Here is a 26481-nt window from a genome sequence, read left to right on the forward strand (position 1 = left end):
AAACGCATATGTAATTCATATATTTAAAAGACACATCTATAGGCCGGTATAGGGCCTATATTTGTATTTTTTTTTTATTACACAATTTTCAATGAATGAAACGACAGTATTTTTTTGTAAAATGTCTACTTCAATAGGCTAATCATTGTTTTATTTACAACTTCGAAAAATATGTTTTTTTTTTTTGTGCGGTGTGGGCAACGTCTTTTATCTACTCAAATTTGATATCAACTAGTTCATCAATTAAAAATATATTCAATTGGTTCAGACAAACGTAAAATGAACAAAGTAGTCTACATTTTTAAATGTGTTTTTAATAGTTATTTAGCTATATCCAAAAGGCTTTAAAAGACAAAGCGTCGGGGAAAAAACATTTAAACGTCTTAAACAAGAGCAGGGCAACAAGAAAATCTGCATATCGCATTAAAATAAAATAAAATAGCCTATATCGTCACTTTAAATCTGTATCTGCAAAGTAATGTGAACTAATGCAAGTAAAAAAAAAGTAACACGATATTTTCCCCCCAAATGTCTTAACTCTAAAGAAAGCTTTCGAATTTTGCAAAACAGTGATGACATTTTAAATTAGGCTAAATCAAATAAGCTAAAAACTTTATTAAAATATGAAATAATAATTTTATCATCACTTTTTAATGTAATATATATTCACCGTGTATTTTTTTTATAAGTAGGCCTACATATTATAGTAAAGGAGTTCAATGAAATAAAATGAAATAAACTTTAAATCCACATTTAGGCTAATTAATGCTGAAAGTTGTGTTTCCCTGCAGTAGCCTATATATTTTGCTGTTGATGGATATGATAATGTATGTCAGTTTTTGTGTAGTCTTGAACAACGAAACAAGCGGCGCTTCAGTTCGCTATTAACCAGGTTTGGAAACATGCAGCTCTTCAGTGAAGAGTGTTCGACTAGCCTAACGCAGCACTCTCCGCGTTTCCACACACTCTGACATTACTTTTTCCCAGTTGCTCATGATTATTTCAAACATAACTAGAAACATTTCAAATTGATTACAGAGCATTAATCAGAGCATAGAGTTTTTCAAGACTGGAAATCAGTTAAAAAAGTCCTGATAATTGCAGGTTTTACAAGATCTTGGGAACCCACTTCACTTTAATCAAACAGACTTTCATATACAGTAGTCAACATTTGAAGTGGATCAAAACCTTTCAAAGTTATAAATGAATTTTGAACAATACCCGTTCTTGTCTTAGGACAACTTTAACTTTTTTTTATCAAATTCAAATGTTGACTACTATACATATGTAGGCTATGTCTCTCTCTCTCTCTCTCTCTCTCTCTCTCTCTAGATAGAGCGAGCAGATGCTTAATTATATACATGCGTATTTAAGCATTATAAATAGTATATAATGTCATAATATGCATGTTGTGTTATTAATGAGAGTTCAGAAAGTACTACTGACTCTAAACTAATTTGAGCCAATATTGAAACAAAATTGTGTTTAAGGCATCTATTTGAATCAAGCAACGTCTGAGTTATGAATTATGTCCAGCATGGACAACAATTTAGAAGAAAAAAAAAGGAAAAAAATTTGGATTTGCCAGTATATGGTTAGTAAAAAGAACACAGGGTCAGAAAAAGAAATAAAGTCTGGACCTTTTTTCTGAACAATGAATTACCACTGAATAGTGTCAACAACTGGAAAGAGCAGATTTATACTTTTTACGTTTGATTTTATGTCTCCAAAAATCCCTGTAGCTCAAACGCTAGAGCATTGCGCTTACAATATCAAGGTCGAGTTCAATATCCAGGGAATACATGAACTGACTAAATGAATGCAATGTAAGTAATTTAAATATGCATAAATATAAATGTATGAAACAATGAAAAAATGTCTAAGTTTCCTCCAACTGATACCGGATGGTGAAACAAAAATGAACATTATTTAAATCAGCACAGCATTCTTTGTTATAATGTATATTTTTCAACATGACTATTGACTCCATCACAGACTCCTCTGTCGCCTTTCACAAATATAACATAAGAACTAGACCACATTTCTGAGATTGATGTCACTGTGCGTGTTCGAGACGGAGAGACTCCCTTAAGACAAATATATCTGTGCAAGTTTAAAGAAGCTCAGGGAATATTTTGCCCAAGAAACATTCGTCCACCCCATGACTTATTTCAAGCAAGTGGCGAGTAGAAATAAATCAGTTTCAAAAGCCTTTCACTATACTGTTTTCCTTGCACACTTCGTGCCAGGAATACTTGATGCACTGCTGCCCAACGTCTGCCAAAAATGTTTGTCATTCTGCCTAACATGCTTAAACGGCAGTTAAAGAGTATTTTAGAAAAACACAGTTTCTAGCCGTCACTCAAGAGTTGAGAGTTCAGAATGTTGAACTTTCATTTATAAACTTAACCATATCTCCTCTTTAACAACGCCGAATGAAATCATCCCGCATTTCAGTGTAAGATTTCAAAGCGTTGCGTTGCATGCAAATGAAAAGAGAGGAGAAATCCACCTGTTGCTGTTGTAACAAATGAAGGTCTGGGAGGCTGTTAAAAACTGTAATGAGAATCCAAGCTGGATGAGAAAAAGCACAGAGAGCCAAAGATCATTATGGGAAATGTGCTCACCTCCTCAGGGTTCACAGAGCTCATAATGAATGAACGCACTGTGAGAAACTCTCTCCGTGACACTCAGAGTCAAACAATATTTTTCTTGAGAAGAGGATTACTCACGCATTTATGATGTATCCGTCAAGCCTGGCCTGATAAAGGAGTGGGGGAAAGCATTTAAACAGGAAAATTAAACCATTTTTGCAATACTTATAAGCTATAAGCAATACCCTTAAAAGTAAAAGTGTGCAGGGCGTCCATTCCGACTCTTGGGGAAGTCTTCGTCCCACACAGGGTGTCCATCACGACAAGAGCGGAAGCTGTAAAATCATGGTGGGAGAGTCCACGGACCCCAGGAGGGCTGGAGCTGCCATTTAATCTATTGACATGTTGGGAACAGCTGTTTCACTCTCTTTTTTTCTCCCCCCCTCCATCCCTCCATCGCCTCTCTGATGTGAAACGCACTGGCCGCATCCAGACCAGATCTTTACGAGGGGAAGAATGCCTCGCTCTGCCGCCCCGACTAAATCTCAGCACACAGTATATGTGGGCATCTAATGGAGGTGGTGAGAGAAGTGGAATCATAGAGGACAACTGGGAAGGAAACAGCGGAGTAGTATCGAGTGTTGCAGCCGGACAGGTGCAGAGGTCGATGCTTAGGAGATTATATAGGCTGATATCTTAGCCAAATGTGTCCAGGGCAGCCAGACATTGTTTCCAGGCCTGTCTGGAGGTGCAGTGGGATTCTTCTGTCAACTCAGCCATGCATTCAATCGCATGGTGAACTAAATACAGCAGACTACCTGCCACACACATAAACAACAGAAATATTAAAACGCATAAAATACAAATTGTATTGGCATAGCAAAAACATAGACAAGAAAAGTTGTGGGTCGGCAAGATTTTTGTTGTTGATCAAAAATTTATCCAAAGTGACTTTTACAAAATGCTGTTCTTTTTAACTTAGTATTCATCAAAGAATCCTGAATAAATTATCACGCTTTTCGCAAAAAAAAAAAAAAAAAAAAAAAAGTTTTCAACAATGATAAGAAATGTTTCCTGAGCACCAAATCAGCATATTACAATGATTTCTGAAGGATCATGTGACACTGAAGACTGGTGTAGTGGAATAACATACATTTTAAAATATATTGTAATAGAAAAGTAATACCAATATTTTACAACATTATTGTTTTACTGTATTTTTGATCAAAGCAATGCAGCTTTAGTGAGCATTAGAAACATTTCAAAAACCTTTGAATAGTAATACATATTTATATATTATATAAAATATTTTAATTTACAATGAATTAATTATAATCACACAAACTAATGTAAAAGTGCTTCTACTGGCAGCATAAAAGTGAAGTTATATTGCATTTCAACAATTTCAAATAAAAACTCTTGATCACAGCACATTTTATTTATAAGAATTTTTATTTTATTTGTGTCTTACACAAGTCATTGGTACAGTGAGGTCAGATGTGAAGGCGCTGAATAAGCAAACGTAGTATCGGACAATGCATGGCTGCGTTCAATGATATTCTGCACTGTTACATTCAGTAATGAATCAACAGTAATTCAGTTCTGGGGACAGTTTATTTGACTAGTTCTGAAATAATAAAGGATCTTTGATGGAGCTGATACCCGAGAGCTCTCCAAAACGATCAGCCTTTTAACATCTAAACTCAAGACTCAGAGGGACGGAGTTTCACGTAGAATAAAGACTTCTGGGCTAGCAGTGAGACTCAGCGGTTTCTTTACTGAATCATTTATAGCTGAAATGAAATATTAACAGACTTAGAAAGAGAAAACTTTGAAAATGTCATTTAGCAAGTAATTAGACGAGGCCAAACTTGGAAATTACTTGCTAGGTGCATTAAACCAAACCGTTCTCCATTATCCGCATCGAACCAAAATGTCCACAGTAATGGTGATGTTAATTGCAAATTCTAGGCAAAATGTATTTGTGGTCTTTAATTTCAGTTCAATCTACTTTGCACATAGACACATCAGCCTACAGAAAGTTACAGTCTATGGGTTTATAGACAACAGGGGGCTGCGTCAAATAAATATCATGTATTTATACACAAATAGCGATGATTTGCGTCCAAGTTACCAGAGGGATTTTTTAAATAACTGCTGCGCATTTACATATACATCAATGTCATTTTTCCCTGAAGGATACTTTTATAACAATGGAAAGAGGCTATGTCTTCCCACTCCAAAGTACACAACATTTGGTTCCTTTTTAGCTCCAAGATAACTCATTTTGAGGCTGACAGCAATTATCAATCCAGTATGAATATGTCAGAGGATTGCGCTCGCTCTACAGAGCCAGAGACGCCGTGCTGGGAGCTACAGCTGCCTCGTCCCGTGACACGCGGCTCTTCTTGCAGGTGAGGGCCAGCAGCAGCAGCATGGGCAGGTGCCAAAGACTGCAGAAAAACAGCTTGCGGGCGTTCTGCCTGTCACCACTGCGATAGAACCTGAAGGCCAGGTAGCTGATGTAAAGGTTAATTGGCAGGGAGACTAAGGGGAACGTCCATGTGGTGACGTCCAGCACGGGGGCCAAGGCCGAGAGGCCGATCAGGCCTACGCTGTGGCGCAGGGCCACGCGTTTACAAAGGCCGGGATGGGTGACGGACATCATTCGGTACCCACCCCGCGAGTAGTCCTCTCTCAGGTTCCAGCTCAATGCATTAAAATGAGGAAACTGCCAAGAGAACAGGATACCTCCCAGTAAGAGTGCTCCTGCAGAGACAGAGAGAGGAAGAGAAGGAGTGAATAAACAAACAAGATCACACAGATCCTTTAAACACCATTGGTGGAGGAAGTAGGAAATGAGAGCGCGGGGAAAGACTACGACTGCGTTCTATCGTCCGAGTTCCTTCACAGGAAACAAACACCATTCACCTGCATTCAGAAGCTGGCCGAGTGGAAAGGTGACACCGCACAAACAGCGGCCCGTGCAGAGGTAGTGGAGCATGACACGTAGGGCTGCCTTTGTGTGTGTGTGATCTTAGAAAACACACTTGTAGCTAAATCCACTGGGAAACAGCGCCTGACAGAGACCTCAAACACGTAGGTCATCTTTTAAAGCTTTGTGTGTTTTTGAACGCTCTCAAACCTGGTCATGAAAACCTGATGAATTGCTTTGAGAAAACAGAAATGACACCAGAGACTCCAAATATAAGATCAGTGTGTGGTCGAGGGATTATTTTGTAGTTTTTGTACTTTTGTCAATGTAATTTTGTCAATGTTAAAATACTTTTTCCAATTCACGTTGGAGCCGCTAATGGTGCATAAATTACAATAAATAAATAAATAAAATAAACATGCTGCTATTCTTGCTATAACTGTGTTTAAAAAGGGAAAAGATTAACAAATGTACACATTAGGGCCCTATAATTTCTGTGATGCAAAAAAAAAAAAAAAAAGGGGGGGATAGAATCGCAAAATCCAGTCATAAAAAAATAATTTATTGTATGACACAGAATGTCACAGAAATGGACCAAATTTGGATGAATAAATCAAAAGTAGGGCTGTACAATTAATCATTAATAAAACTATAGTCACATACAAACAGAAAAATAAATACATCCTAATATACACAGGCTTGAAACGCCACTACTACAAGAGACGCATGGGGTTCTCAAAGCCCTGGGGAAAAACATAAATATGCACAAAAACACTTCAGTCGTTCGCTCCTGAGAAAACAGATCTCATGGTTGCCACAACAGCACACTTTTAATAGTTTGCAAAACAGGCCAAAGACCCCCTACTGTCTTCCACAAACACTTGATCCAAGCGCGAGACGTCTTTGGGAAGAAAAAAAAAAGAAAAAACACAGGATGCTGGATGTATATGTAACTACAACACTCATAAGTGGACAGGGACCTCGGGTCTGGGAGAGGAGTCAGTAAAAGTCAGAAGTGTCATCTGGAACATGAAGTTTCACTTCTCTGGGATGGCTACACAACCCTGAACTGAACCCTGGGATAAACCGTGACAGAACAGAAACTATCACAAGGATGGCTTTAAGACCAAGGACATATTTCAATGTGAGCCTGAAAATAAATTCCTGTTGAAACACTAACGTTTAGCTCTGTGGCAAAAGAGAAGATATCACATGATGGGGATGTCGTCCACAGTGCCATATATGGTGCTATGAGGAGAACTCTACAAAAGGTCAAAAAAGGTCTACGAGAATCAGTGAGAGTTGTCCTTAAATGAATAGTTCAGCCAAAACGGAGTTTGGTTGCACTGGAAACTGGCATGATTCACATGAATGTGAAAGCAACTCTGGCACTTGTTCAGGAAGTAAAGTAACCTGCACATGCATTTTAGCCGATGACGGCATCATTAGTTCAACGAAACACGTGTAAGGTATGACACTTGCGATGATTTACCTTGGATACAAGCGAGAGTGAGCGTGCAGCTTAATCGCGCATAGAGAGTGCAAAAGAATCTCTCACAATCTGCTGTCTCCTCAGAGTCCGTTTGCAAGCAGCAGAAAGCGCCCTTCATGTGACGCGCATACAGTAAACCCAAGTGCCGTTCACTCTGCTGTGCATGATAGCACCAAATTAATAAAAAACAAGGTAACACTATTTTACAGTGCCCGTTACATGTACCTACCATAGTAACAACAGTAAATTATGCATAATTACATGTAACTAACCCTCAACCAAAGCCTAATTTTACCCTAACCCTATAGTAAGTACATGTAGTTGTTAATATTACTCAGTACTTAAATATATAATTACACTGTAACAATGACACCTTAAAATAAAGTGTAACCAAAAACAATGTATTGACCCACGTCCAGGTTTTTATAATGCGCTGTGCACGTTTGTAATTACGCAAGAAGTGCGCAAATGCACCAGGGTTCGACAGAATCAATTTGAGTGTATAACCAGAACAACGCTTTGGGGTCCACCGGGAACAATCGCGCTCGGACCGCAGCAAACGTGCCCAGTGTGAAACTTGCTTTATCCAAGTCATTCCAGCAGGAACTGTAGTCACTACTGTATGTGTGCAAGAGGACTGTACCTGGATCAAGAGCACCGGTGGCTGCTGTCCAGCCCATTATAGGTGGGATGGCGCCCACCACGGAACCCACCCATGTGTTGGTGATGCTGAGGCGTTTCAGAGGAGTGTAGCAGCACGTGTACAGGAAGATGTTCAGAGCGCCCAGGAAGCCCGTCAGGGGATTCAAGCCCAGGGTCAACAGGGTCACACCTGGGATCCCACACGCCAGGGCGAACGACACGGCATGCAGAGGGCTGAGAGAAAGAGAGAGAGATGGAAGACAAATTCAGAACAACCAAAACACAGTTCCTATGTGGGGTTTAAAGATATCATATTTTTATTTCCCCTGAGGTCCACTTATACTCTTACTGAAGGTTGTGGTGTCAAATACAGTCGGTTTATTTTTCATAACCAAAAAAATAGGGAAATATTTAACCATTGTGTTAGAAAAACAGAATTCAATCTGGCTCAGATTATGTCTTGCACTTGTAAACAGCAAAACATGTCAACTGTAAAACCAGGAGGCCCTGTTTTAATATTGTCTGATGTCAGTAAGTTTCAACAGAATTTCGGTTTTCATAGCACACTGAACTTTTATTTCAAAAGATCAAGGAATGATGTGATTCCTCATGTTAGACCCTTACAACCATCTTACAGATCTGAAACAACCACCAAAAGAAAAGAAATGATAAATCAAACCAAAAAAATTATGATGCATAACAAGGCGCATGTATAGCATTCGTTTCTGAGATAAGCTTTAGTGTGGTTCTATGAGTCACATCAAAACAAAGGCTTGTGGGTCTCTGCTACAGATTAAACCTCTCCTGGCCACAGACGCTATTCTCTGTGCTCCATTGGACAACCACTTCCTGGAAGGTTTATTAAAAGCAGTCAGTTCCAATCCTGCAGAGGCGTCTGGTTCAAATTCACAGCTAACTGCTCCATAAATTAGAGGAGTATTGAGACAGAGACCAAAGCAGAGAGGAAAAGAGGGCAAATTTTCCGCCCAACAGCAGGAGACTCCATTTTAATGTTATTATCATTGTTATGGCTGTTTTATGTGGTGGAGGGGTTTTAAAGTCTATATGAGTCCCATAAGTTAACGGTTGAGATCAGTTGTTTGAGGGATAAGGCTGACTAACGTTAGGAGTAAAGCCACTGGCATTTCCTACACTACATCAATAAAAGTGCTATTCTAATGCACCATAATAACGTAGATATTTAAAGTTTGTTCATTATTGAATTTATCTAGTGTTGCAAAGGTTTTGTTCATCTTATGGGCCATTTAAAACAAGCGCATGAGTTATTGAAATAGCCGTCAGGCCTTGACAATTCAATGTATTCAACGTCATATGGCAGAAACCCAGGCAAGGCCTAAATCATGACGTCAACAATAACTCTCAGTAGAAACAAATAATCAGCCACTTTAGTCTAGTACTTGATGTTACACAGAATTGTTAACTGAAGCATAAACTGTGGTTATTTACTCACCCTCATGATGTTCCCAAATATATATTTTCCTTTATTATGTGTAACAAGCATTTCAGTAAAAAAACGGGTAGTGCTTTGCTCAAAACACACCATTAAAAGGGCCATAAAAGTGTGACTGAATCATTATTGACTGATACGTGTTATGACAGAGGGGAAAATTTGAACTGAATAATTCCATTATGGTCTGTTCATCAAGCAAGCTATTGTATGGCTTCAGAAAACTTGGAATATAGCACATCAGTTTCATTATTTGTTTTTGTTCATTTTTTTTGCTTCACAGTGCAAATCACTTTCCATTTTCATTTTGTGGAAATAATTTGTGCAAGCATTCAGCATAACTGCTTCTGTCAAAAGAAGAAAATTCATGCAGGTTTGGAACGTCACAAGGGTGAGTAAATGGTTTTCAGAAATGACATTTTGAGAAACATACACACATACATACATACATACATATATATATATATATATATATATATATATATATATATATATATATATATATATATATATATATATATATATAAATAAAACACAATTTCAAAAGGAATAATTGAAATTGATTAAAAGTGACAGTAAAGACGTTTTTACAAAAAAAAAATCTAAATTATATTTCAAACAAATGCTGTTGTTTTGAACTTTCGATTAATCAAATAATCCTGAAAAATATATAAATCAGTTTTCACACAACTGTTTTTTTTTTGTTTTGTTTTTTGGTTCTTTTGATAAGAGAAATCAGCATATTAGAAGAATCGTGACACTAGACTGAAGTAATGCTGCAAAAAAAAATACAGCTTTTCCATCACAGGAATAAATACATTTTAGATTTGAAAATTAAATAAAATTATATATATATATATATATATATATATATATATATATATATATATATATATATATATATATATATATATATATATATACATATACACACAGTGGGGGAAATAAGTATTGAACACATCATAATTTTTCTCAGTAAATATATTTCCAAAGGTGCTATTGACATGAAATTTTCACCAGATGTTGGTAACAACCCAAGTAAGCCATACATATAAAGAAACAAACAAAAATAAGTTCAGAAATTAAGTTATGTGTAATAATGTGAAATGACACAGGGAAAAAGTATTGAACACATGAAGAAAGGGAGGCGCAAAAAGGCATGGAAAGCCAAGACAACTGCTGAAAACTTACAGTAATTAAAAAGCAATCCAGCCCCCTGTCAGTGGAAATTAATAACAGCTGGTTCAGTCCCAAATGGTGGCCTACAAAAAGGTCTCATTGCCAAGGTGTCACACAAGACGCATCTCATGATGGGTAAAAGCAAAGAGCTGTCTCAAGACCTTCGCAACCTAATTGTTGCAAAGCATAATGATGGCATTGGTTATAGGCACCATTCTAAGCTTCTGAATGGTCCAGTGAGCACTTTTGGGGCCATAATACGGAAGTGGAAAGACAATAATTTCACCATAAATTTGCCTCGACCAGTGCTCCTCGCAAGATTTCTGATAGAGGAGTGAAAAGAATAATCAGAAGAGTTGTAAAGAGTTGTAAGTAGTTGTCTTGGCTTTCCATGCCTTTTTGCGCCTCCCTTTCTTAATGTGTTCAATACTTTTTCCCTGTGTCATTTCACATTATTACACATAACTTAATTTAATTTCTAAACTTATTTTTGTTTGTTTCTTTGTATGTATGGCTTACTTGGGTTGTTATCAACATCTGGTGAAAATTTCATGTCAATAACACCTTTGGAAATATATTTACTGAGAAAAATGATGACGTGTTTAATACTTATTTCCCCTGCTGTATATGTATATATATATATATATATATATATATATATATATATATATATATATATATATATATATATAAAAGAAAACTATATATACGCAAAAACACAATGTGAAAAGCTTTCTGATAAATAATAATAATAAAAAAAGAACATACAAAAACTCCACACAGAGACCTTGCGAAAGAAAGGATTCACAGCTGTGAGATTCTGCTTTTCTTTGTCAAATGCACATCTCTGCCTTCAGGCTTACATCATAAGAATGTGACAGTCACACGCACACAAACATCAAAGAGGACAGTGTCATCTCAAGTCTGGGTAATAACATACTGAGAGGCGTACGAGTGCTTGTGCAGGCGTAAACAGGTTGCGCTAGGACACATCTAATGCGTGTAATGACATGTTTTGGTGGGTGACTCTACTGTTAGCATTCAGTGCATTTGTGTACGGGTCTAGAGTGTCTACATGGGTGTCAGGTGAAGATAAGTAGTTACGATGCATTCCTCTTGTCACTGACAGTCAGGCTGGATCTGTGTTCATTGTTGGAGTGACAGAAAGAGAGTGCATATGATGGCTGTCAAATCACATCCATCCGCTTTGATATAAATGCTGCTCTGTAATCCACCTGCGTAGACCTCCTACAGCGCGGCTGAATTAGTGTCGTGCTCCTGAGAGGTTAAACCCTACAGTAATTAAGCAGCTTCTGGGGGGATGTTTCCAGAAGTTTGAAATAGAGCTCCATTTATCAGCTCACCTCTTTATCTTCTGCTCCAAAACGGTTTTAGAAAATGAGCCTGGATTTAGGCTGTGAGGAATGTTGTGTTTGAAAGGGAGTCAATTGCACAGCTATACGTTTTCCAAACCAAGATAATGCATGACATAACAATGGCCTGCAAACATAAGCTTAAAAAACATAATTTGGAGACGTGTCCTGGCGATTAGTGTGCACACTATTCTACTCGACTACCTATTCTTTCTAGACTATAAATAAATAATAATTGGCAATAAACATTTTCATTTAAAATATATATATATATATATCTTTTTTTTAATCATTCCTGGTCTTATTGTGCTTACTGTGGTTTATTGGTGCACATTAATCAATTTATTAAATATTTAAAATGTATACAAAATCAAATATTTTTATATTAATAAATAAATACATTCACTATTTATACAAATCTATTTTGTTTATTTATCTGCTCCGCCTCAGACACAACTTTCCTTTTTAGCTGTCAGCTGACAAAACAAGTTGTTTATGATCCAATCATATCTCGATAGATAAAGTCGACTTGATAGATAGAAATGTCCAATTCCGCATTTTTTTCTTCACATTGAACTTCCTCTTTTAATTAAAAATGTCATGTTATAGTATTTAAAATAAAAAGTAAAAAACAATTTTACAATTATTATGCATTAAATAATTACCATGCATATACAGTTGTGCTCAAAAGTTTACATTCACATTGCAGAATATGCAATATGTTAATTATTTTAACAAATTAAGAGGGATCATACAAAATGCATGTTATTTTTTATTTAGTAATGCCCTGAATAAGGTATTTTACATAAAAGATGTTTACATATAATCAACAACAAGAAAAAAAAAAAGCTGAATTTATAAAAATGACACCGTTCAAAAATTTACATCCCCTTGATTCTCAATAATATGTCCTTACCTGGATGATCCACGACTGTTTTCTGGACAATTGAGGTTCAAACATTCACTGATGCATTTAAGAGCCAAGGGGTGAAAACTTAATCAAGGTAAATTGTACTTAATTTCTCTTCCGGGGAAACATGCAAGTATATTCTGTTTCTTCTGAAGGGCAGTACTAAATGGGAAAAAACAAATATATATATATATATATATATATATATATATATAAATATATAAATATAAATATATAAATATAAATATATAAATATAAATATATAAATATATATATATAAATATATATATATATATATATATATATATATATATATATATATATATATATATATATATATATATATATATATATATATATAGAGAGAGAGAGAGAGAGAGAGAGAGAGAGAGAGAGAGAGAGAGAGAGAGAGAGAGAGAGAGAGAGAGAGAGAGAGAGAGAGAGAGAGAGAGAGAGAGAGAGAGAGAGAGAGAGAGAGAGAGAGAGAGAGAGAGAGAGAGAGAGAGAGAGAGAGAGAGATATTTAAACGAAATAAGAACAATTTGACGATCTTCATCCTGTTCAAAAGTTTTCACCCCCCAGCTCTGGGACTATATGTAAACATCTTTTATGTAAAATATCTTATTCGGGACAATACAAAAAAATTATGCATTTTGTATGATCCCTCTAATTTTGTTTAAATATTTAACATTTTGCAGATTCTGCAATGTGTCTGTCAACTTTTGAGCATGACTGCATATGTTTGGAAAAAAAACTGTTTGCCTTGACCATCACAATACCATAACATTACTTTTCGCAATCTAAAATAAAAGCAACTAGGGTGTAGAATGAGCCGGAATGGGTTGACATAGTTGATAGTGACATTATGAAACCTCTAATGTATCCTGGAGCTGGACAGCATCTTTGTTTGAGAGTGTGTGTTTGAGATGCACACACCACAACGGGATAAGCCGGGGTGTTTGGTTTGGGCTGTTTGGGTTACTTTGACTGCTCGAGTCATTCATTATACCCCACGTCAACAGATCTGCCCCTTTTGTTGTTGGAAAGTGACCCTCGAGGGAGTGAGAGAGGGCAGGGGTCCTGTTCAGTTAAATTCCACTAACACACCCAATTAGTAAGAAGTAATGGCTGTCAAATGTGTGTTATCACACTCAAAAACGTGTGTAAAGATGCCTGAGATGGATATAGAATGCTTCCTGATTGTTTCAATTGACTATTTTAATCAGAGCTATAGTGTAGCTGTTCCAGTAGTTGCGCTATGGTGCTCTGCATGTCGTGTCCAACATGCCCCATAGAGTGAATCCAGCAGAGATTACATATTTTTGTAGGTCAAACACTGGAGTCATGTAACCATGGTGTAGGTCGTTTATAGCCTACATTTAGCTTTTTGACTTCTGCTGATTGCACTTAGGCTTCAAAATTCATTAAATTTGTTCAATTCTAAATATTATCATGATGAACTTTTGTTAGACACAGAGCTTATTTTCTGCAATAATCCAAAAGCCAATGAAAAAAATCTTATTGTTTTTTTGTTGAAGGAACCAGGGTGATGCTAATCTCCGGATTGGCCTACAAAATGTCATCACTGCAGCACTATATTCCTTGTCTTTTAGCCTAAATATAATGACACTCACAACGATCTAAAGAAAAAACCCCACAAAACGTCTCTAAAAAAGATGCTAGTCTGACAGCATGAATAAGTTGCAACTGTAAATGCCTCCACTTTAAAGCACCCAAAGCTAAACCCAAAATAAATTGGGTAACCTCACTACTAATCGTCTAGTCTGTTGGTGGATGGATGACCATACTGGACCGCCCTTTGTCAGCAGTGGAGTGAGACGGGCAGAACAGAGAGAGGCACACCTACACACACTTGGATCAGGTTACACAGGACAGGTGCGCGAGCGGCTGGCCAGCGCTACAGATATTAAACAATGGTGTTTCTGATATGGCAGGCTCAGATATACACAAACACTGGGCTATGAGAACAATGTAGAGAGTAAATGATGTACATAATGAGAGCAAGGAAGCCATTTTATTCTGCAGTGGCTCTTTACACATATCAAGAATGTGTTTCAAAACCGAGTGAGCTGCCTACCTTAACAACACAATCATGTTTGAATCTACATACAATGCCCAAAAAGGCAGTCTAGGTAGGATGCTCACTAATTTTTAAAACTGCCCAAGAATGAGATGCAGGTTTTGAAGGGTCTTACCTGATCTGTCCTCTGACCAGAGGTCTGTTTTTGGTACGATTCATGTTTGAGTCAAAGGGCACCTCGAAGTACTGTTGGGGGAAAAAATGATGAAAATTAACACAAGGTACATTAACAGCACAAAAAGTCTCTTTAACACACATACGAACAATCCTAAATGTAAGTGTGCATATCCCTCTCTTTTCCAATCCAGATCTTTTCCAGTCTAAATATCACATTGTCATTCTAACATACCTTAGACAGAAGAAACAATATTTTATGTATTTTTTTTTTCTTCTTCACAACAATATTTTTGTGATATTGTGAAATGTACTGTGGCATTACGACAACACACACTTGATCATTTCTAATACACAAGACAGAGAGAAAAAAAAGAAAAGAGGGGAAACATCGCAATTCCACAATCACATTACACTAAAGAATAAATCGCAATATTGTATTGTGACCCAGATATCAAATTTTATTAGATAGTACTTAAAAGATAGTAGATAGTAGTAATAGTAGTTAGATAGTAGTAATTTTAGAGATAGTACTTTGGCAGAGAAAAACTCCAGTATGAAAAATTCGGTATGATTTTTTAAATGTTTTTGAAAGAACTTTCTTGCTGCATTTATGGGATTAAAAACACAGTAAAACGGTAATATTGTGAAATTACAATTTAAAAGATCAGCTTTAATTTATTTCAAAGTAGGTTTTTTTTTTTTTTGAAACGGTGATACTTTTTTTGATAAATCTTTGATGAAATGAAAGGTCAAAAGAACAGCATTTATCTAAAAATGAAAATATATATTTTTTGTACCAATGTAAAAGTCTTTAGTTTTTGACCAATTTAAGTATTAAATATCTTTTTTTTTTTTTTTTTTTTTATCTTACTGACCCCTAACTTTTGAAATGGAATAGGTTATATAAAATTGTTATTGAAGTATTCTAAAACAAATTTAATAAAATTCACGCTGCTGTAGCAAGAGCACAGCTAATAATTGGTTGCACTTTTCTCTTTGCAGCATACAAAAAACCTCAAACACTTTGCGAAGGATTTTCTCTGAAACATCTGCTCAAGATATCCAACAAATGCATGAAATTCAAACCCTTAAATGGATCGATATGAATGCATATGTGTCTGAGACAGAACGACAGAGGTTGCTTAGGTGCAACGGGGACGATTAAGGTAAAAAAAAAAGTTGTGTTTTGGTGTTTTATGGCTCCTGCTGGGGAGTCTGCACAAAATTCACTTCGGGGAATCTACAATGTGAGACTAAAACACAAACACATGGGGCATTTAAACCCAGGAACCGGTTATTCAGTCTGTGAGAGACAGCACATGCACCTAATGAAGAAAACAGATAGCTCACTTTTCAACTGAAGAATTTCAGGATCCATTTCTCCTAAAATATGGCCCCCATAAAATAACTAATAAACAGATAATCCATTTCTCTTTTCCTCTCTTAATTTACTGTCCATTTGACATCGTAAAAGAGTCCAGGCTTAAAAATGTTCTTGTGGTAGGTAATACATTTCACACAGATTACATTTATATTTTGTTAGATACCTCAGAGAACAGGACCGTACCACTGCGGAGGACAACGGGGGGAAATACATAATTATCTGTGACGGTGCGTGTCTGTTTGGCCTTTCTAAGCGTCCCCTCGTGTTTAAAGAGGAACCCTGCTAGTCCTATTTGCAACAAATAATAACATCCATCAATTACATGAGACTTCCCAGCATGCAGTTTTACATAAGGATAAGAAAAAAAAGAATAGAACTTCATATTTAGATTAATGTAGGACAAACGGACAGGTCAATAAAACATCTCAAGGAGGTAACAAACGGACTCTGTGACAAACGTGTCTAAAAGCCGTCACAGAAGATTGATGCTTTTTCATTTTGTTTCAGCTATTTTTGGCAGCGTTTTCAAACTCGGACCAATGTCATCCAAAGTGATAAAGTAGCCTGATACAGTGCAGAGGAAGTTGAAGCCCAAAGTGTGTTGTATAAAGTTGAGTGGAGGGTCTGCTGAGTCTCAAATTTATTCTCTCGGCCGTTAGTGTTATTGCACTCGAGATCCCGGACGGGGCAGGGCACAGATGTGGCCGTAGCTGAGGTCCCTGCAGTTTTAGGGCCGAGGTGTTAATTCTATTTCCTGGGTCAGGAAGTGCGTCAGATGTTCACCACAGAGAGAACTGGAGCGAATTTCTAGTGCTGGAACAGTCTCTGAAGTATTAGCCGGATGCTAACCCGATTGTTGCGGAGTGTATCTTGGCTACGACTGCACATTTTAGACCTGTGAGATTTCAAAAGTCTTGTTAACCTGCAAAAGGACAAAGTTTACATTAAAAGACTCCCAATAGTCAGTATAAATGCAGCCTGGGACTGAACACTAGCTTTGGAGCAATCACAAGAGTAAGCAAACTTGACTAAATCTATTCTGCGATACTGAAAAAGCAACCAGGGTTTTGAGTGTTCAAGACGTTTTCGGTGCCTGTCAGAAACACTTAGTTCTCAGGCATTGTCTTTTTTTAGTCTATCTTTATGCATTTTTTCCCCTCTCAGACTGGTACATCATCTGCCTCACATTAACACCCCTTCAGTACGCTTATTGCTGGTGAAGATTGTGCTTTTTAAAAAAGAAAAGTGAGTACAAGTGTTAATGAATATGAAGTGCATGAGATTACGGGCTGTCAAATCTACATAACTTAAGTCCTGTATAATACGATTATTTTATTGTTTCTTCTGTGGATCTGTGCATATCAGAATGTTACCATAACTTAAACAATGACTAAGGATTCATATTGTTGTGTTATTAAAGAGATAAAAGACACTGCAAGAGTAGATCTGACTTCAGTTTCAGATATACACACTGTTCAAAACTTTGGAGTCGATAAGATGTTTTTATGCTCACCAAGGCTGCCTTTATTTGATCAAGAAATACAGAAAATAAACAGTAATAGTGTGATATATTATTACAATTTGAAATAAAATAACTAAACTAAAATGTAAAATCACTGTTCTCTATTTTCAGCATCATTACTCTAGTCTTCAGTGTCACATTATCCGTCAGAAATCATACTAATATTTTGCTTTGGTGCTCAAGAAACATTTCTTATTATCAAAGTTGAAAACCATGGTTTTTTTTTCAGGACTCTGATGAATAGAAAGCTCAAAAGAACAGCATTTCTTTGAAATAGAAATCGTTTGAAACATTTTAAATAACTTTACTGTCACCTTTGATCGATTTAATGTGCAATTTAAAGTTTTTTTTTTTCCTACTGTCCTCAAACTTTTGTAGGGTATTGTACATTTGGGTTGCATATAAAAAAAAAAGATAAGACTGCCAGGGAGCGCACCAATCAACGAAGAAGTGGACATAAGGCAGAGGGCAGAGAACCAATGTCAAAGTACAGGCAATTTTTTCTGACTATGTGATCAGAGGCTTGATTATGGCAGTGGCTGCTAAAATCTGCTTCTAAAATCTGAAAATGGCAAATATCAATTTAGCGAAAGGACATTCAAGCACAGAAATATTTCTACAGTTGACAGCATCAAAGAAACCCTCTCATATATTGATTCAAAAAGAGTACATTTTTTGCTGACTGCATAAAGGTACGTTCAAACTTTTCATTAGGGATGTATAGGCCAAATAATTAGTCTTTACTGCAAAGCGATTTGTTACAGCAAGATTCCTGTGTATTCCGTGCGTGTATAAAGGAACCGTTGCATTTAATCCTCATTCAGTTATCCTTATCGACACCACAGGGTCTCAGTATATTTATAAAATTGCTAAATCAGCACAAGAGCGATACTGCAGAGTTCACTGTACTCACAGTGACAGGGCTCTGGGTTCACTCACAGTGAAAAGCACTGTGACTGCAGCAGCGTGGCAGGACAAAGTGACACGCACAGCAAACAAACGCTGCCTGGACTATGAGACCGTACTAACTAATGCTGATGAGAAACTTACTGTAACAGTGACAAGTGTTTACTGAAGGGAAGTGCATCCGAGGGTAACACACACTTACATAAGCATGCAAACAAACACACAAAATTCAGCCTAAATATTCTCACGGAGAGAAACACACATGCATGGAGCCCGAGTAAATACACACTTACAGCGCAGCTGCTGTATATGAGAAAGACGTTGGCGTTGATCAGTAGAAATTGGTCAAAGTAAACACCACCTGCTCAAACACCTACTCAGCAACCTCAACTTTTTTCCTCCACCTTTGCAAACAAAAAGTACAATCCCAATTCTCAATCAGCGCTGTGTACATTGTAAGTACATGCATTCAAAGATAATTCCTCATGCTGTCAAAGTCCAGGTGCAGAACCAGAGTTCAGGAGTTGACGAGGTAATACTCTATCGATTTAACAAAATTACCTGACAAATTTCTAAAGAACAGCAGCAGAAAACTTCAGCTGCAAATCATCTCAAGTCCTTTTGAAAGAGAAATTCCTCTTTAGTTACAGCGACCATTGAATCATTGTGGTTCAAGTTCAACTTGAGCTACGTGAGTTTTGCCAGGACCCTGCAGAAACTGTTCGGTAGACCACTATGCTCAGTCATGTAGTAATTATACAGATTGCCTGCAATATGATTATGCTTTAAAAGGTGCATGACTGGATCACAGTCAGCTGAATTACAATTATGAACTGCATTTCCTATTTTTTGGAGAACAAAGGAGAACGAAACCAACAGAAAGGACCTCTGAATTCATCATTTATGATTACAATTATTCGACAAGTCAACTGTATGGACTGAATCTTACCCTCCTGACACATCTGAAGAACTAATGTAAATGAATGAATCTTACAGACAGGGATGTTTATGATGCTTTGGACAATTATATATTTTTTTTTAATTGTCAAGATGCCTTCACTTCAAACCTCTGAACAATGGTTTCACTACTCGTGAACTTATGAGGATCGAAAACATATTTAGGAGGATCTCAATATGGGTACAAAGCTAAAACACATTTTAACAATCTTAAATTGTGTTTATATCCAAATCAGGACAAGGTCAACCGTTACGGTAACATTCAGAGTTAAAATCAAGTAACAACGGGTTTTTGCGTAGTTGAGATACGATATTCATATTTGACATATTCCAGTAAGAGAATTATTTTATTTTGCAATGACTAAGAAATGGCCAAAATAATAACAATTCTGAAATAAAATAGTTACATAGTTAGGCTACAAGAAAAACAAGATTTTCATTTTGAGATCTGCGAAAAATTACATTTAACAGTGTTATTAAATCATTAGTGTTTTCTTACAGAGTGCTAGATGATGTTAAAGGTAATATAAACTTAAAAAATTGGAAATGAGCATGTACATTTCAATATCCAATACCAACTGATACCAACAATAATAATAATAAAAAAAAAAAAAACATTGGCAGATATGGTGCTGGTATATTGTGCATCCTCATTCTGGGATACCATGAACAAAAGACAATAAACATTCAGTAAATACGACCAATTTTAATTTTAAAATGACAAAGTTTGAACAGACAGCAGGTAACAAACAAGTAACAAAGTTGACAATCATCTAGATTCAGATATCTAGCAATGCAACTTTGGAGTCCACTGAGTCTAGGCTCATCCTGAGCCCTATTTAATATCCCTACTCCCTGCTATCTCCACACAAGAGCAAGGATGCAGGTCCTTCTCTCCCAGCCTGGTATCCGAGCTGTGATCATTTGGCCTCTCCAGCTTGGAGCACTGCAAGGAACCTGGCATTAAGTCAGCTGGCACAGCGACAGGCTTGATTAATGGCCCGTGCAAAGCAGAGTTGAGTGCTAAACTGTCCACATGCTAATCAGCCAATTATGAATGTTCTGCTCTACACTAGCGCTGCCTCAGTGCAAATCAATGTATTTAGTTCTTTTGCCAGTGGGCAAAATTGGATAGGGAGTCTGGGAATGCTTAGAGATGCTGTCCTGAAGAAGAAAGGATAAAATAGCATACGGAAATATATGCATCATTAGTTTAATCAGACAAAGACTTGCGTTTTGGTCATGTTAGCCACTCACACCCAGGAAAAGGCGCCATGATCTGAAGCCCTTCTTTTTCCAAAGCATCTTGTTTGGTTCCAGCACTACCATTCGCAGATATTTTTGCAACGTTTCTTCCAGTTATTACGACAACATTAAAAGGCCATTATTTCATGGCGATGACATAAGATGGGTGAGAGCTGTCGAGGTCAGTTGAGAGTTGGAGACGAAGGCTAAGCCAGTGGTTCTAGAAGCCGAGAACCTCCTGTGGGAATGACAAGCTAGTTCATCATCTTTGGCCCAGTGTCAGTTCACACAACCCAGACCATCACTAAGGTGAGCCCGAAGTTCGCCGTCATGATCTTACACCACAGCACCTCCCACTGCGATGGGGCTTCAAGTTAAAGAGAAAGAGCCCAAATGGCTGATGATACTGGTTGCGGTGAAATAAGACAACTGTGATGGATTGAAATTCAAACAACTTCATTATTGGTCATGTATTTTGTGCTACAACAAAAACAACAAGGCCTCCCTGAAAAAAATGAGGCAATTATAAGTTAATCAAGTCATTTAAAACCAAGCCAAAACAAGCCTTTCTTCAAAAGATCTGGCATATAAGGAACAATCAAAATAATAACTGGCCTAAAAATTTTAGGCAGCCTTTTTAAATTTGGTGATTTGAGCAATTTTTGGGAGCTACGCCAAGTTCCTTGTTCATGATGTTAAATGAAGAAACTTCCCTGAAGTAACAGCCTTGCGAAGGCATGTTTATGAACAGAGCTTTCTACTAAGAACCCTCATTTATCATGACCCCGATAATCAAAGCTCAATTTAAGTCTCTGGCAAACTAAACAAAGACACATTTGAGTCATACAATTATTTTAGCTGAGGACGCAAACATACTCAATGCGCCAAAAGGCCACGTTTCGCTTTGATAGGACTGGCTAGCCAAACGCGTGATTTACCAGTGATATATTGGTTAAGATTAAATGTTGACATTCCCAGATTACCATTAAGACCATGAACTGTTTGTGCAACTGAGTCGTTTAATATCAGCATCTGTGAGGACGTCAAGCAAGCATGTGTTTATACAAGAATGCATGAGTGTGTGTTTAGATTATATCTGGTGCTTCCAGCTGTGTGTGACAGCAGAAGGCACATGAGAAAAGCAGTCTTGCAAATGCACGCTTACTAAGTGTTTACATACAGACCTACAGTTTATGTCTTTATAGAGGTTGAACTCCATTTCCAACTGCCCCAATTCCATTGTGTTGAGTTTGTCGCCATCAACAACCTGTGGCGAAAATGCACTTTTCCTCTAAACATTCTTGCCAACAGACATCTAAGTTTACTTCTCAAGAGGCTGGCTCACTTCAGATGGACACGGTTTGCTTGAACTTTTAACATTCCACCTCAACATAAGTTAACAAAGATGTGACATAAGACTAAACATTCTTCATTAAGCCATCACAGCAATGGACATCTGAAAGAATTGGTTTTCTTATCAAATGTTCATGTCAGCACCCTCTCCCATCTACATGATCCGTGAGGCGGGGATGTTAGATTTTGAGCAGAGGAGATTTTGTGCCAGACAAATATTCAAGCATAACACGCAAAGCATACACACATTCCTAGTGCTATTTCACCTATAGAAACTCTTTTCAATGTCTAATCTGCCTGTTTTATTCTCTTTTCTTTATCAGCAGTTTGCGGTAAGTGCTTAGACATGTCTGGACATGGGTCATAAGATCTGTTTTCTCTACTGCAACTGCATCTATCTTTCTGTAAAAACCACAGGCTGCAGTTAACACCAAGACCCCAAAACAGTGTTTGCATTCCATAATTAGGACTCCTTTTCACATCCCAACACTTCTGTCTGTCTGCACATCTCAGAAAGGACATCAAGAAGGGAAGATGAAGGAATGAGTTGATTGCAGGCAAGAACAGCTATTGATTAGAGTTGATTTAGAGTTTTAAACTTCTAAAATAATCCCTAGCGAAGGTATCTAATGTGGACGGCACTGATATTAAAATTCTGGTCAAAACCGATCCTATTTTGTCTAAAAAATAACTATAAATAACTGTAAAATAACACTATAAAATGCATACAAAAAAACTAAACTTAATCTCACTTAATCTCAATATCAACATAATGAGAAATACATTAAAATTATATAAATAGGTATAATATATAAAATAAAAATAAATAAACAAAACTTTGATTTATCAATATATCTGACCAATACATTGTGAATCACTAGTATCCAAGATATCCAGCACACTGAATTTACTAGTTACACTATAATTTGCTGGGATAGGATGACAGCTGAGCTGCTCAAGATGGCCATTTCAATCTGATTTAATGCATATAGACACTGCAAGTAGACAAGAACATGTTGAAGACCAAATAATGAGAGAAGAACATATGTATTCTGTCAAAACTGGTCTGTACCAAGCAAATATCCAAAAAACTGGAGGTCTAGACATGGATGATTGTCTGAAGGGCTCTAGCTCCAACAAACTTGGATTTGATCACCATCCTCTTCCAGCATTAAAGTTGGTAATTACAAAGCAGACACTAATTGTGGTTTTCAAACCCATATGACAGGGTGCCGAGCAGCAGCATCCATAGAAACCAACCCTGTTATTAGCCCGAAGGCTTCTGACAGATGGGGCATGGATTGAGTTAAAGATGCAAGTCTTGTTTTAATGGGGGCCTCAGATTAACCTCTGTATATATAAAAAAAGAAGAAAAAAAGAAAAAGGCCGCTCATCTATTCGGACCCATTCTGAAACCATCAAGGCACCATTGGAGAAGCATTTGAATTATTCATGCCTGAAGAACGGTGCCTTCTATGCTAACAGATGGAAGCAGGATGGTTTTGAAGAGCTTGACTACGTGCAAAGTTCCTGTCAACCTCTGTCTGCTCTCGCTTCATGCCTTCGGCCCTCGAGACCCTTTCCGCTCTTCTTCTCATCCACTAGTCAAGCTTGTCGAAAGTAATGTCAGACTGTTAGCTCTGCTGTCAAGTCCTCTGAGTAAGTCGTCAACCATCTGTCGCCATTAAAAGAAGCAAAATGGTTCCTGTCAGAGAGAAAACAGAGTAGTAGGGACGACAGAATGACGCTTCGCTATGGAACGATGGAGGGAAACAGGACCCGCCATTGGACAGTGGACAGTAGGAATCAAAGAAAGATGTGAAAAATGGTCAACATAGCATATGAAAGAAATCAGCTGCCAGGATGCTAGGTGGCATTGCGTATCACCCACACGTTCTGAGGTTAGCCACCTTTGGGCTTATTTTGGGACTTAATTAATAGGTTTGGTGGTTAATTTATCCTCCATAAACCTCAAAAGCTCAGCCACACACAGGATATGGTTAATCTGCAAATCATAAGCAGAACTAATACCTTGACTTCGATACCGGTTCCTGAACGACACTTTTTTCAATACCAATTTTATGAAATTCGTTTTAACAAGATTACATTACATATTAGCAGGGTTTCCCATACATTCATTAATTTGTGGCGGCCCGCCACATATCAACGCTGACCGCCACGGATTGATTCAGATTTTTTAACTATTTAATATGGGTAAAATTGTATTTTATTCGCGCTGCTTGCTCCCCCTCTCTCTCACAAACTGACAATGGAGGCACGACTAGCCCCTCCTTCTCTTACCGCACGATCTGAATCAAAACATGAGCATGTAGAGGGCGGATTGTTGCCGGTGCTTAATGCTTATTCCCCCAGCGAAGATTCCAGAATCAATCCGGAGTTGAATGGTTAGTATAATGAACACTGTTGCTCCACATAACTCTGAGAAGTTGTCTAGATGTTAAGCGCTGTCGCGTTTCATTACAGATTCGCGCAAAACTTTTGCGATTTTTTTTTCTAAATATCCGTTACAACTATTGCGAAATGACGGCGTTTCCATTAACCGATGTTTTGCAACTAAAACGTAATTTGTTCCTCTCGCGATCAGTCATTCCAAAAATCATTGCAACGGACGTTGGTAGGTTCATATCACAGCCACCAGACTAGACATTATATTATTATTATCTCCAGGTTCAGGTTGGTGTGTGTTGGTTTTTGTCCACCTCAATCTCCAGGTGTGTGTGTGTGTGTGTGTGTGTGTGTGTGTGTGTGTGTGTGTGTGTGTGTGTGTGTGTGTGTGTGTGTGTGTGTGTGTGTGTCAGAGTCTGTGTGTGTCCACCTCCAGGTCCAGTTTGGTGTGTGTTTGTGAGCCTGTGTGTGTCTGAGTATGTGTTTGGGTCTGAGTGTGTGTGAGTGTGTGTCTGTGTTTGAATCTGTGTGTGAGTCTTTTTGAATGTGTGTGTTTGAGTGTGTCAGTAAGTTTGTGAGTTTGTGTTTGTGTGTGTGTGTGTGTGTGTGTGTGTGTGTGTGTGTGTGTGTGTGTGTGTGTGTGTGTGTGTGTGTGTGTGTGTGTGTGTGTGTGTGTGTGTGTGTGTGTGTGTCCAGTTCCAGGTTTGTGTGTGAGCAAAATTTGCAACAAAAAGTCTGTGGAGCAGTCATAGCATAGAAAGTGTAGCAATGGCAAAGTCTTTAAGTTATCTGACACTAAGTGTTGGCAATGGGAATGTGTACTTGTCAATAAAAATATATGATATATATATAAAAAGTTTATATATATGATGTATATATAAACATTATATATATATATATGATATATTTAACTTAATCACCCCCCCCCCCCCCCCCGTCCCCAATACCACACCACCGCAAATAGAATCTAATTCTGTGGGAAACACTGATATTAGCTAAAAAAAAAAAAAAAAAACTTTAGTTTTATTTTTTCAGTTTGTTGACTTTTTTTTGTTACAGACTCAATGACTCATTTAGGCCACTGGGGGCGGAATATACGCCTCGCGCTCAAGCGCACTCTTAAAGCTTGCCGCAAAGCACTGGCAAAAGCAGCCTAATGATTATGAATGTGTCGGGAAAAAATAGCAAGGAGACATTTTAATTGTTTATTAATAAACTAGTGTTTTCTGAGTCAGTGTTGGCTGCAAAGATAAAGTTGATGTTGCTGACTCGTCATCTCCACAGTATAGAGAGAAATGTACCTTTCATTACATAATCAGTGTATTTGTTTTCGATTCAAATTGGTTCGCTTAAATGTAGACATTTCAAGCTTTCTACTGTATATGCCTATTTCTATATAGCAACTTTCTGCTCTTAAGTTTATTCCGTGCACTCTCAAGTGATTCATCAGATTTGTTGTGAATGCCGGTCTTGGCCGCAATTATCTTTTCGCAAATATTTATAATAACTTTTCCACACCTATGGGGGCTGGGACGCTTACACACTACAACCTCAAATGTGAGCCACGTCTCTGGACGTAACCGGCGTAAACTAGTGTTTTTCCTTGATTCCTCGCCACAGCCAATCATGCTGCATGCTTACTGGCTCACTGACATAGACGAGATTAATCCCTTAGGAATCAAATTTTGGTACCGAATGACAAGAGATTTTCTGATACTCTATTGTATAGAGGAAATTTGGTCGGTGCCTAAAATTTAACTCAATTAAACTCAAATTTTTTTTTTTGTGTTGCAGAACATGCCCAAGAGACTTACCCAATGGTTAGCCAATTGATGCAAACTACAAACTTGGACTTTGATTCCAGCCTTGTAGTCCTTGCATTTCCTGTAATCTGATG

General features: G+C 37.4%; 1 protein-coding gene across 1 annotated transcript in view; it reads right to left on the reverse strand.

Moving 5' to 3' along the window:
* Positions 1-4035: 4035 nt before the first annotated feature.
* cox10 (cytochrome c oxidase assembly factor heme A:farnesyltransferase COX10) overlaps positions 4036-26481 on the reverse strand; it is a 40565-nt gene continuing 18119 nt past the window's right edge. The window contains exons 5-7 of the mRNA XM_081392588.1: positions 14810-14880; positions 7665-7897; positions 4036-5363 (exon numbers count right to left, since the gene is read on the reverse strand). Coding sequence (XP_081248714.1) covers positions 4939-5363; positions 7665-7897; positions 14810-14880 — 729 coding nt within the window. The 3' untranslated portion in view covers positions 4036-4938. The remainder of the gene's footprint in view (positions 5364-7664; positions 7898-14809; positions 14881-26481) is intronic.

This window comes from Scardinius erythrophthalmus, assembly GCF_964197995.2.
Source record: "Scardinius erythrophthalmus genome assembly, chromosome: 18".
NCBI classification, from domain to species: Eukaryota; Metazoa; Chordata; class Actinopteri; order Cypriniformes; family Leuciscidae; genus Scardinius; species Scardinius erythrophthalmus.